This window comes from Ixodes scapularis, unplaced genomic scaffold (genome assembly GCF_016920785.2).
Source record: "Ixodes scapularis isolate PalLabHiFi unplaced genomic scaffold, ASM1692078v2 PGA_scaffold8__174_contigs__length_109621045, whole genome shotgun sequence".
NCBI classification, from domain to species: domain Eukaryota; kingdom Metazoa; phylum Arthropoda; class Arachnida; order Ixodida; family Ixodidae; genus Ixodes; species Ixodes scapularis.
The window spans coordinates 29,878,224-29,891,216 of record NW_024609883.1 but is presented as its reverse complement, the minus strand read 5'-3'; the positions used below and the strand labels follow the sequence as shown (position 1 = coordinate 29,891,216).

Here is a 12,993-nt window from a genome sequence, read left to right as displayed (position 1 = left end):
TGGAACCAGCCTTAGCTGGATCCAGCTGGATATTCGCATTTCCGGCTGGGACCAGTTTCATAATCCAGCCATAGGTGGGCTGATTTCCACGTGGCTCGGTATTTTAAAGCTGTTGTAGCGACGAGTATGAACCGGAGGCACCTTGTTTCCAGGTTCGGAGGAGGATGACACGACCGAGGAAGGCAGGACTCCAATTAAAGACCAAGGTACTGGAAGCACATCTTTCTTGGACAGGGTGGGGCCGGAAGCAGATCTTGCCTCGCACTAGTCGAGGCTAGAGCCACTGCAAAAGCTGCGCTTCGAAGTAACGACACTTCAGCCATTTTGGTGCTTAGAATCATTGTTCTCAGTTGTCTGAAGCTTTGTCTGGAACTGCAAGAAGCGCTTTTCCGTCCTCCGGAAATGCTAACGCAGTCCGTGACGGAGCAAGACAGTATCGTACGAGCTTCACAATGCTGTATTTGAAGATTGGGAAGTTGCATTTTGTGATTGTAACCATTTCCAATTGTGCCCACTGTTCATACTGCCACGAAATGGCATTGCCCAGGAGGACGGAAAAGGTCCCAGATTATGTCGGAGAAGGTGGTGCGTCACACCGCTGTATGTCGCAATCCTGGTAGCCGGTAATGGACGTTCTGGCAAGGAGTGTGAGCGAATGCAAGTACAGCTGTCATCGCAGTTTCATTTCATAGCAGTTGAAGCTTCTTTGCACCGTAAACCCGAAGAGGGATCTACAGCAATACAGTACACTCTCATTAATTCAAACTCCAGGAAGTCACAAATTTTAGTTTAAATTACCAGAAGTTTGAATTATTAGAAATTCATCTAAATATGATACTAGACAGCATTATGATTTGTTACATGGATAGATACACATACAAAGCAGATTTTTGCCAGTTTCCCCTACATAGGCCTAATTATAAGCAAGTACAGCCATAACACATTGGTGAAAGAACTGTGACGTTAAGTTTATTCATCCAACAAAAAAGTTGTCGATTGTGGACTGTTTAGTCAGTACATGAGATCTCAAAACAAAATTTTAAATACCAGCCAATGCAAATAGCTCTTTACGGGACACTTCCTTTGCAGACAGAAACTTTCGGAGCTGAGCAATGTGTTCAAAGGCCTCTGTGGCTGTGACAGTTGGTAGTGGGTCATCCCTTTCTTTGTTATCATCTTCACTCTCACTGCTGCACTGTGCTGGCATTACTTCCTTATGCCCTCTAATGAGTCATCACGACAAACACACACATCGTCGTCAAGATTAGCATATTCCGCCAGCTCGGCGTTCACATTATGTGCTTCAAGGCCAGGAAGCATGATGCCAGTGAGCTGTTACTCATCCTCGATGTCGTCTTGGTCATCGTTGCTTGTCTTGAAGCACATAATGTGAATGCCGTTTTCCGCTAAGGTGTGCCTGCTTGAGCCCCGTTGAGTGTGCTTCTTTCCGAGCACCGGTGCACTGCAAAAAAGCAACACTCGCAAAAACAAGCTCTGTGGGTATTGCTTCTCTGCGGTGCACCGGTGCTCGGAAAGAAGCGCACTCAACGGGGCCGCAAAAACAAAAAAGTATGAATTAAGCGAAAACGCCATTAGAATTAAGCGGCTTATAAATACATTAAAAACATAGCGGGACAACCAAAATTTTCAGATCTGTTTGAATTAACCGGAAGTACGAAATATCAGAGTTTGAATTATCGCGAGCCTACTGTATGTGCGTCTGCCTCGTCCACTCCGCGGCTGTGTCACCGCCACGATAGTAACGGACATCGGCACAACACCAGCTGACGTCATCAGGTGGAAGTTGAGGGAGTACAAATCGGAACGCGGTAAACGCACCGGTCAGAGACACGTTCCAGACACCACGACGGCGGCGACATATAATGCAACGGATGCCTCTCACTCTCTCCGGGGTCAGAGCTGGGGGCCGGAGGGACGTCGTGGAGGGGAGACCAGCACGGCTTCCAGGACAGCGACCAGTTTCTGGCGGAGCTGTGTCTCCGCAATGGCGTTACGGCCGGCGGCAGACGGACGGGGCCCGTGCCGGTTGAGGAGACGCCCCAGGGAACCCTGCCGTCCCCTCAGCAGGAGCCGACCCTCAAGGACACTCAGGTGGGCAGACACCCCAGACGGTTGAAACGTCTGGAACAAAGCGAGAAATCTATGCTCGCCGCCTCGAGGGTGTGGTTTTGGTTGCTGCAAAAAGAAGACTCCATAGGCCCGTTTTTCTCTATCGGGTGGTACAGTAGTGTTTGCAAGATGCAATCACAAGAGAGGTGCCATAACTTCCGCTGGGGTAGGCAAGATGTGACCATATAAAGCAGACATGCAGCGGCATTCTAGTGTGCTATTGTGCACAGTTCACAGGCATATATGAGCGACCGTCAGCATGCAAAGCGAGTGTCTGGAAGAACTTAGAAACCTTTGAAATAGATGAAAGAACAGTGCAGCTTGCACCTTCGGCATCCTGTTGAAGCACAGTAATGATCTTCTTCAAACTCTTCTGATCTCATTGTTTGTTTTAAAAACTTTGCATTAACTTGGGCAAGCATGGTGAGGCACAACTGAAGCACAACCTAAAAATATCCAACTGCTTGTCAGAAGCAGTTTTCAAAGCGTGAGAGCTATTTGTTTCTCACAAGCAAGGCAGGGTGTGCGTTAGCAGTCGACTCGTCTGCTAATGCGAACAAAGAATGTGGGTAGACCTGCTATGAGGCGTCATTTTCAGGTGGAAATCGAAGAAAGCGTGTACGCACCATCTCCTAACATAACCAAAAGAAGTTGCTTGTCCGCTATGAACCGAGTGCTATTGCGAGGTAATATTGAACGTTCACTGAAATTGTGCTTGGCTGCTATTCCCCGCTGGAAGCAAGTGACAACTTGTGCTTCCTTGGAGAATTCACAATGTTTTGCTTCCATACACAACCTTTCAACTGACCAGTATATAAAAGAGCACTAGGGACAGGCACATCAGCGGCCTCGAGATCACTCTCACTCTCAGTCTTTTGGCGAAGCAGTCTTGCCATATTATTGCCCGATTGTGAATTTGCGAGCGAATCAAACACTTGTCATTGGTGCGATAATGCTTACCTAGCAGAAAGCTGTAACGACATGTCCAAAATGAGAAATCTCGCTCCCACCAGGGACCAAAATTGGATCCCAGGAGCCATTTGCAAGTGAATGCTGCTCTTTCTCCCGGTTGCTAAAAGGGCCGCAAGAGGTAATTTCTGGTCATGTGATCGGCTTGGAGGGCAGGAAGTACCTGGCGTTTCAGCCGATTTCGCCTAGCAGACGCAAGTCTTGCCTGTTGTTTTCTTTAATTCTCGCTTAACACGATCTTCCCCGAAGATAACTTTACATGCCGTTCCTAAAGTACACAAGTGCGATTCATGTCACTTGCTCTTTGTTTGCACAAAAGCAGACTGGAATAATTGGGCTGGAATAACCAACCCAAAGAAATAAACAAAGAAATGCCAGATTCGTTGATTGACTACTATCACTACTATTCCCTTGTACGTCCTAGTCTAGAGTTGCTCTTGCACACTCTTGCAATCGGTGCTTTCAACGATCAGAACAATGCCTCAAAGTGCTTGCTGGAGTTACCGAGAGTGACACATAATCACGTGTCTATTTTGGGAACGCTCGAAAAGCCACAAGTGAACGTACTGCTTCAGTGTCGACAGCTGAAGTGAACATGTGCTCACACGGGTGAAGCTCGATCGGTAGATAGCCGCATTTGGGTTTTGATTTTTACGCCGCTGCTTTGGTTGCTCGTTACGACAGCATTCGCGCCACTTTCGCCAGCGGTAGCACTTAACGAGAGGAAAATGAGTGACAGCATCAGATAAACATGCTGGTGTTACGAGCGGTTAGTACGCTGACGAAGCAGTGCGGACAGTAACCACCAACAACGCCGGCGAAAAGTGCCGAGGTTCTTGCCCAAGCCGCCGGATTCGCAATCGAAATGGGTAAAACATGTACTTGGAATCCTTTGTTATTATTTCGTAGGAAAGATTCTTTGAGTAATCGAATAATCAGCTAAGACAGTAAAACTGCGCTCTGTGTTTTGTAATTCCATCAAAGCGTCCTTGTGCACCCAGACGGTTCTCGGAAGTTGCGGAGAACAATAAACGCAGCGGCGGCATTATCAACGTGCAGACCGCTCCGCACATGTGTGCCGTGTTGTATGCCCTTGAGGACTGCTACTCGACGCTCATTCGTGGAGAACGGATGTTCGGAGCTCTGTATAAGCGAGTGCAATATTGATTGCCAAAAAAAGTATAATCCGGTCGATATTCGGCAGAATGTTGAGCTTACTTTCCGGGAAATCGTGCTATCCAGGAACATTTGAACCGGAAGAAAAACAGCGCAACTCTATGGGACGTTTCCCGTACCCTAACTCGTGAACGTATGAACCGGCAAATCGTGTGAATCGGGAACGTATCAACAAGGTTCTACTGTGGCACAGCACACTGGCATCGTTAGGCATCAATAAAAACAGTAAATATTAATGGAATTCAAATTTGTTACTTGCAGATATTGCCCAAGCGCATAAATATAAAACATATTTGTGTTTCAAATATTCCAAGAGAGAACCTAAAACATGCAGTTAATTAAAAAGAGTGCACTTTTTAATTATGTTAAGAAAATGCCCGCTTATTGTGAGCAAGAATACTTGGTTTCTAAAATAGGAACATTGGCTTCAGGAAGATCGTTTCAGAGTTTTGTGGTGCGTGACAAGCAAGAATCACTGTATGCTGATGTTGACCCGGAGATGTGTTTAAAGCTCTCGGTGTTAAAGTTTTGAGATCCTTTAGTAAAGGGGTTCTTAAAGCAAGCACAAGGACCGGGTGTTGCCAGTCTCTTCGCAAGAGTGTTGGACACCACGTCGTGACTGGCAGCCAGCACTGACAGCCTGTCTGACTTTGCAGTTGTGCCAGAAAAGGCCCGCGAGCCTGAGGCTGTTTTGCTTAGAAGTGCGCAAGGCCCCCAGGCAGAACAAGGCAAGGCGAGTGGGGACTGCACGCCCACGGGGCTCGCATAGGGACCCCACTTAACAACAGACGCACAGATGGACGATAGTGGCAGTACCCTCCGTATCGGGCGGCAGCTTGCGCCACCTAGCCCCAGTTCCCCTGGTTTACGACGTCCTGTAACCTGCCTGGCATGTTTCTTTGTGTGTGTTTCCTACTTTACAAGCACATTGCAAATGACCTCAATAACAGCCAAGAGCATTTTAAGCGAAGGGCAAGAAGGTGGAATTACGCATCTTCTCTGAATGATATATGAAAATCGTTTTTGCGAGACTCACAATTTGTAGTTGAAAAGGTTCAATGTGGTATACCCTCGAAAAGGCAGCTTAGCAAAGCCACTGTTCTGGACTATGCTGCTTGGAGCCTCCTGCTTGTATAGTCCTGCCTTGCGAGTCCTCTGTAAATCTGAGTATAGTTATTGCTGTTTCATGATTTAGTCTTTAATCAGTCTGTTTCTAGCCAGGTCTGTTGTAAGTAGCTTGTGCTTTATTTTTATTTCATGTATGTTTTTTTTTTAGATTGTAGTACCTCTAAGCAGGGTAAAACAAATAATTTATTTTTTATATTAAGTAAATGTGATTTATTTGGTTTAAATTACACTACCGTAAAATACCGGGCCAGCGCCCACTTTAGATTTAGAGATAATCGCAAAAAAAATGGGGGATTGGCGCTTGTCCAGTCATCAATTTTACATACTATCAATGTACTGTGCATATTTTCTCAGATCTTTGAAATTTGGGAATGGGCACTTATTGTAGTATGGGCGGATGCACGGTATGCTACGGTAACTCTAAGATAGTGATACTTTATTGAAATGTGTATTTTTAAACATGTCAGATTAATTGGTCAAGTCATCCGATCATTGACAATGTTGCGGAAGAAAGTAGTTTAAATAACAATGTTTTATTGTTGCAGACTTTGCCATATTAAAACAAAAACAGGTTGTTAGTTAAACTGCTGAATTTACTTTTTCTTTCACATTTTGATTTACTTGCCATAGGACATTACTTTTCTAGCGTTCGTTTCTTTTGCATTCTGATTTGCCTTGCTTAAACTGACGAAGGAGGCGGAAGGCAGAAAGAAAGCTCAGTGCTACAAAGAGCACTGGTCCTTGCTCTTGTTCAGCCTGATATACATATTTATTTCTCGATGATTATTTTATTTATATATAAAGAAACACACATAGAAAGAAAGAAAGAAATGATAGATATGGCAAATCAAAACAATTTCGTGATTATTTTTGCGGGAAGGTTTGTTTTAAAATCGTCGTAAGAAATGAGGATTTGAATCACCATTTAAATCACAATGTAAATAATAATTTATATCACAATTTAAATAATAATTTAAATGACAATTTAAATCATCTTGATTTTTGTTTTGCACCCTGCCTTTGAGACATACTTTCTGAAAAGAAAACTTTCAGTGCATGACGTGAATCTTGAAAATTATCACCTAACTCCAGTTTAGAGGGGATTTGACTTAATCACCAAGTGCAGCAATTTGGACTGAATTTGATCGACTCAATTGTTTTGTTTGCACGAATACTCCTTGTTTTGGTTTGTGCTTGAATGCTATGTTCCACTTGTGTTTATATTTTGCTCGTTACATGCAGCGTTAAAATATCTCTTCTTTTTGTGGATGAGCATTTTAGTTTTCCCGCTGCCTCGGGCCTTTCTGTAATGATGCCCCAAATTTGAAAAACAGGATGAACATAATTCATGCATCAAGCACGGTTCTTGTTTTTTTTTTTTTGGCAGCAAGGATTTAGGTTTAAACCGCCTGCTCTTCCCGTAAGGCTGGTTAAAAATATTTGAGTTTGAATCTGGCCTACTATGTTACGACTGCCTAAGACTGCTTACGACATGATGGCAAGGTAGCGGAACGCAAGGAGTCATAACGCAGTCAATTGCGCTCAAATGCAAATGTCCAAAGCAACCTTTAGTCGTGGGCGTCATTACGTAGAACAGGCAGTGAACCCCTTTTTAAGGCCCGCTCACACACACAGCCTCGCATCGAGATAGTGCAAGGAAAGCACTGCATCGGTGCTGGCATCAGCACCGAGTTGGTGCTGCGTCGTGCGTGTACGGAGGAAAAAAGCGAAGTCGTGTGCATCGAAACACGGATATAACGATACAAAGTCGGCGTTGAGATGCGTGCGTGAGTGGGCCTTTATTCAGTTTTGCATTTCCTCTGCCTTGCCCAGTTTCATTTGGATTGCTTTCATTTCGTTTCGTCGGAGTGCTTTTGTTTGGTTGCTTACGTTTCCTTGTTTCTTCCTTTTTTTCCTCCGCCTGGTTCGTAGTGAGACGACGCGTCCTAGCCGGCCGGGGCTCTGCGGCACCGGGGCACCACTTTCCAACCCAGGACCAAAACCCTTCCCCCTCCCGTTGCACGGGCGGGACGCGCCTCGTCTAGTCAGCGTCGGGTGGCAGTCGTAGAGGGCTAGAGCCACCGAGTGGGCTACGCTTAGAGCGTCGACACTTCGCTTCCCGACTGTCTCGTCGGTGCCGCCATTTTGTTGCTTAGTGCGAAGCCGGTGCAATTGAAAAACGATTAGAAAAAAATGATTTCCCCAGCTTCAACAACGGCTTCAAGAAGCCTGGATGATGTCGTCTTGCTTCATCGCAGTTTTTTTACCGTTTTTGGAGGACAAAAAGCATTTCCTAGAATTTCGAGTAAAATACCATATTTACTCGCGTAATAAACACACTTTGCATAAATGTCATTTTAATATAATATGGCAGGGTACTGTGGATCGTCTCCACTGACAGAGGTGCACCCATGGCTGGTCATGGGTGTACCACAGTGACCATGTAAACCTTTTTTAGGCTGCCTTTGGCGTGCCTTTTGCCGAAGAAAAAGCGCTTTACGAAGCTCACTCAGCATGGAAAGCGACGCAACCATTCTTAGGCCTAACCACTTTCACGATGTCACTGTCCGAAAGCAGATCACATACGGCGGCGTGTTTGTAGACATCAATGCATCCGATGGACGAAGCATGTTTGGGGCTGGGCGATTCCTCGACCCCAACTTCGCTTGGTGTGTGCGCCGCTCGATTTCACAGTTGATCACTTCCTCAACCACGCAATTGCAGCCATTACGAGAGCAGCTTGGCTTGGCCTGACTTGGCCTGGCTGCTTGGCGGCCAAAGAAAATTGGCGGGCTTGGTGGCTAGCCGGCTAAGTTGGACGCAGATCAAGACTCTCGGAGCCGAAAATTTAAAGTGCGTTCATTACGCGAGAAAAAAAAAATCAAAATATTGATGCCGGTTGTGGGGGGTGCGTTCATTATGTGAGCAAATGCGGTACTAGACAACTGGCAACCATAACTGTAAGCAAAGAGACAGTTGAAGTGTCTATTCTCCGAAGCGTAGCTTCATCGGCGGCTTCAGTTAGGGCCGCACAAGAGGCTCGGAGCGATGGCGTGCAGACGGAGGGCCACATAGACGAAGGAATTATGCGGCTTGGCTCGCTTTCGACGTAATGAGAGCCTTGTCAAGTGCATCTAGCGAAGAGCACGGTGCACCTCACGAGATTTGGAAACTCTTGTCTACCTGGATTGCAGCTCAATGCAGCCGGGATCGGCATTCGGTCCCGACGTTCTTCGGGATTGCCATCTTTGCGTCCGGCTTCTGGCTTCCAGGCAATGCCTCCCAGACGACAAAGCCGTAGTGCTGGATTTTCTACGTCACGCGGCGTGGGGTACAGACAGAAGCGCGGCAAGTCGTAAATACCTACATCAGTTGTCCTGAGAGAAGGAATGAAAAAGAGACCGACAGGAAAGTGGAGCAGGAACACAGCTGAAATAATGGGTTTGTTAGTTTGGCCCCGTGACGAGTCAAAGCTACAGTTTTCCGTCGACTTCATCTCTGGTACAATGCACTACAGCTGTGTTCTCTAACAAAACAGAGCTAAAAAAGGCTGGGTGCTGGCCTTGGAGGTGATATTTCTCTGCTTCTTCGTTTATATATTAAAGCGTCGCCAGCAATCTGGTTCTGTCGGAACAACTTGATGTCTGCCGTACGCTTCACCGTTCTTAGGTGGCCGAATCGCCTAGGAAGACGGGGACCTATTCCTCTAGATTTAATATACAAACTCTATGGCCCAGCCTGAGGCACATGTTGAACGCAAGCGCTGCATCAATATTTGGCTCGTACTCGTTAAAAAAAAAAAAAAGCCGAATTTGGGGGTTTTACGTGCCAAACCTACGACGGGCATCTGGCATGCCCCATCGGATGACTGAGGATTAATTTGGACTACCTGGGGGTCTTTCGACATGCAACCGAAAGCTCGGTTACACGGCACCTTCTCCGCAATAAGCCTCTGTCAGATTGGGGGCACCTCGGCCGGGATTCGAACCCGCCACATGGGGATCCGTAGGCCGGCGCTCTTGCCTCGGAGCCACCGAGGCGGCCTGTCTCGTACTCGTGTTCATTCGGTAAGAACACACTGATACGGCGCTGATGTTCAATCTCTATTCCCCGGTAGCCTCTGGTAGGTGACGTAGAAGATCCAGCGCAACAGCCTCGTCGTGTAGGAGGTGTAGTTCCGTGTAACCCCCTCGCTGTCCTCTCGGAGACCAATCGACTGCACCAGTTTTGCGTCATTGCTAACGATGCAACACTCTATTAATCAAACTATGGACACTTTAGATACTCTACAATATCATTGTTAAGCTTTTTTAAGTAATCTAAAAGCCACTAAAAGATGCTACTAGTATATAAATATTTATAGAGGAAAGCTATTTAGAAAGTCTTTATGTTCCTTACTATTGATACACACTCTAAGTCCCAACTAATTCTACTGTCGATGGCATTGCTAGACCGCATTTAGTCCGAGCATTTATGCGAATAAAGCTAAATTGTGATGTCACTTTGGATGCATCTGTGGGGGGCAGTCGGGTCAATAGTGGTAAAGAAAAAATTAAACAATGTTTACAAATCTCTAATGCAAAACTAGAATGCAGCTCTTGAGGACGAGGAGGGTATGCCCCTCCTTCTCCTCTGTACCCTCCCCTCCTCCTCCCGTTAAATTTCCCCTCTAAATTTTATGCTAATATTAGCGAACATTCCCTTGCTAAATTTAGCGGGTTAAGTTTCCCCGTAAATTTAGCAGGGAAAATGACGTCACATGACTTCGTGTCACGTCAAATTAAGTTTCTCCGCTAGATTTAGCGGAAAAATTGACATCACGCGACCTCAACGCCAATTCAAGTTTCCGCTAAATTTAGCGGGGCAGTTACGGTGACGGTGACGCCGCTACACGCGGAAACGGGTGCCTAAGAACTGCGCTCGAAAACGTGCCTGGCATTAAAATTGGTGGTTGCACTTGTGGCACGTTTGGGGAAACGAGCACAGACCTTCATGTATGCAACAAACAGAGAGAGGAAGTGGGTGTTTTTACTAGTTTTATGACAACTGACAAACTCGGGCACAGTCCAAGGCATTTAGTCTCGCCCAAATCGATCTGCCCTCTTATATTCCCACCTCAAGCAAAGATTTCCATTTTCTTTAGCACCCAGCACTGATGGAATAAACGCAAATTTATACGCAAGTCGCTGTGCTTTCCTGCAACTTTAGTCCATGCATGATAAGTTGTCGCTAAGTGAGCCAAAACGATATGCTGCTATGTGAAGTTATCAAAACTGCATGCCATAATATAACAAGATGATCAAAATATTAATGTATAGACTATAGATTAATAAAAAGAAAAAGATGAAATTGGCTTTTTTAAAGTACAAATGTTTCAAAAATTTAATTAAAATTACTGCCAACATATGTCATTGTTATTTTACCTTCAGGGTCGTTAGACATTACAGAGAGGAGTGGTAAAAAAATCCAAAAAACATATGACAAAAAAAAAAAAAAAAAACACGAAAAATCAACACAATTATGGTCCAGAACAGACCGGGAAGGATGGTTTCATTCTACAGAACTGACGAGGAATGAAAGAGTGAAAAAACACATTTGTGTTGCCTGGAAGAACGCCAAGCTTTGTTTTGGTGATCAAAACGACTGGAAATATATAAGGGGGATGCTAGTAGGTGATGGCTCAGAGAAGAATGATGATAGATTTTGTGAAATACAGATAAGCAGAAACACTGTCTACTCAAGGCAAGGTTCGGTAATGATAATGAAAGTTACATAGAGGTTATAGACCAGTGTCCGAAATAATAATAATAATCTTTATTTGCACAAGCAGGTGTTTTCCTGGGGGCGTGCGAGGCGACACAGAAAGGCGGAAGCCCGTACGCTGGTGCGTCTGTTGGCCCGACCGAAACGAAAACAAAGCTAAACGTAACAAACAAGAAGCACGTAATATACAAAAAAGGCTACGCAATCTGTGGCGTTCGCGAGGCCCTAGCACGGCCCGAGTGTCCCCAAAGGACGTCTAAACCGAAATCACGAAGCGCGCGCGACTCCCACCGCCGCGACAGGAGGCTGCGCCAGCAGTGAGAGACCGAGGAATGCCCAGCACCCTGGGAGGGCGAGTCAGGGGCTTTACAAGTCAGGTCCCGAACCGGATCCCTCCCCCGCGACAGAGCCCCACATCACCGCAAAAGTCGAGGGCCACGCGCGCCCCGCAATCCCGACCCGAACGCGACTCCCCCAGACAATTAATGCCGCGCCAACGATAATCCTAGCCCCAACGATAAAAATGGGAAATAATCTCAAGCGCAGGTTCTTGTGAAGAGAGGGGCTGCGCGTAAAACGAGGGTTTTGCCTTTTACAGCACTCTTGGCATCGGTGTTGTTCTTGTAGCTTTAGGACTATACGTTTCTGACGTTCTTGAACTACGATATGTACGATGGTTTCTAAAAAAAAAAAACGGAGCCTTGCAAAAAGCGCAGGTCCCTCACTGTGTCGTGGCATCAGCATAAAAAATTCCAGGAGGACGCTTAAAGGGGTTGTGCAACGATTTTAGTGTTGAAAGAATTGACAATTTGTATTTTTTATATTGTTTATCCAAGCACAAGTGACCAAAAACGCATTGCCTCACCGCGAAAATCTGCTATTCCTGTGCGTAATCGCAAAGAAGAAAACAAAATATTTGCCGATCTGCAGCCGCTTGTGGTGGTTAACGGAACTGATGTGTGACTTGCGTACTCTGGTTGATACGCGAAAGTGAACAAAGCCTGTCCCCCTCCGCCGCTACACTTGCCGTCACCCCCGTCGCGAACCGTCTTTCGTGTCAATCGCTCGCCGCGACCTTCAACGATGCTCATTCTTTAAAATTCAGTAATCGCCGAGGAAGCGGCTGGGGTCTCTAAGGCAGAACTCAAGGGGAAACTATGTGATCCCCCAGAGTACGTCACTTGAAAGGCGATGTAGACAGTTGAGAGGCACTTTGACCTTCGATTTGTTTCATTTTGTTACATAAAAAATAAAAGCCGTTTACAACTCCCTGTAACGCCGGATTAGAGTGCAGCTCTTCAGGGGGAGGAGGGGAAGGTATATCCTTCCTACCTCCTCGTCTTGTCTGCTACTCCGAGCGGCGTCGCCGTTGTCTCACGAGGGTCACGTGACGTCACCGGGGTCATGTGACCCTTATGAGGTCACATGACGATGACGACGCCGTCAGTGACGATGACGATGCGGATGCCGATGATGTCATTAGGAATAGGGACGATGCAGATGCCGATGACGTCATCAGTGGCGTCACACGTCCCATAATGCACTGCGCAGTTACGTCGACGCCGACGCCGCTCAAGCCGGAAACGGGTGCCTAAGAGCTGCGCTCTAAAACTGGCGCTCGCAAGAAAATACGGTTTTCTGGTCTTCGTTCTATGGGGTGACACACATTAAGTTCCGCAGTTAATGGGCCAAATTCTGAAAATCGTTGCACCACCCCTTTAAGCTTTGCCTTTAAGAGTGGAATGTAATAGCTAAATATACACCCCCGCTCGTTCCCAAGTCATGTCTGCGTGGCCGAGTCGGTAGCGCGTCTCTCTCGCAACCGAA

General features: G+C 46.2%; 1 protein-coding gene across 1 annotated transcript in view; it reads left to right on the top strand.

Moving 5' to 3' along the window:
* Positions 1 to 10,585, top strand: part of LOC8030729 (dystrobrevin beta) — a 66,098-nt gene extending 55,513 nt beyond the window's left edge. The window contains exons 14-16 of the mRNA XM_029985193.4: positions 153 to 206; positions 1,919 to 2,112; positions 7,336 to 10,585. Coding sequence (XP_029841053.1) covers positions 153 to 206; positions 1,919 to 2,112; positions 7,336 to 7,338 — 251 coding nt within the window. The 3' untranslated portion in view covers positions 7,339 to 10,585. The remainder of the gene's footprint in view (positions 1 to 152; positions 207 to 1,918; positions 2,113 to 7,335) is intronic.
* The last annotated feature ends 2,408 nt before the right edge of the window (positions 10,586 to 12,993 follow it).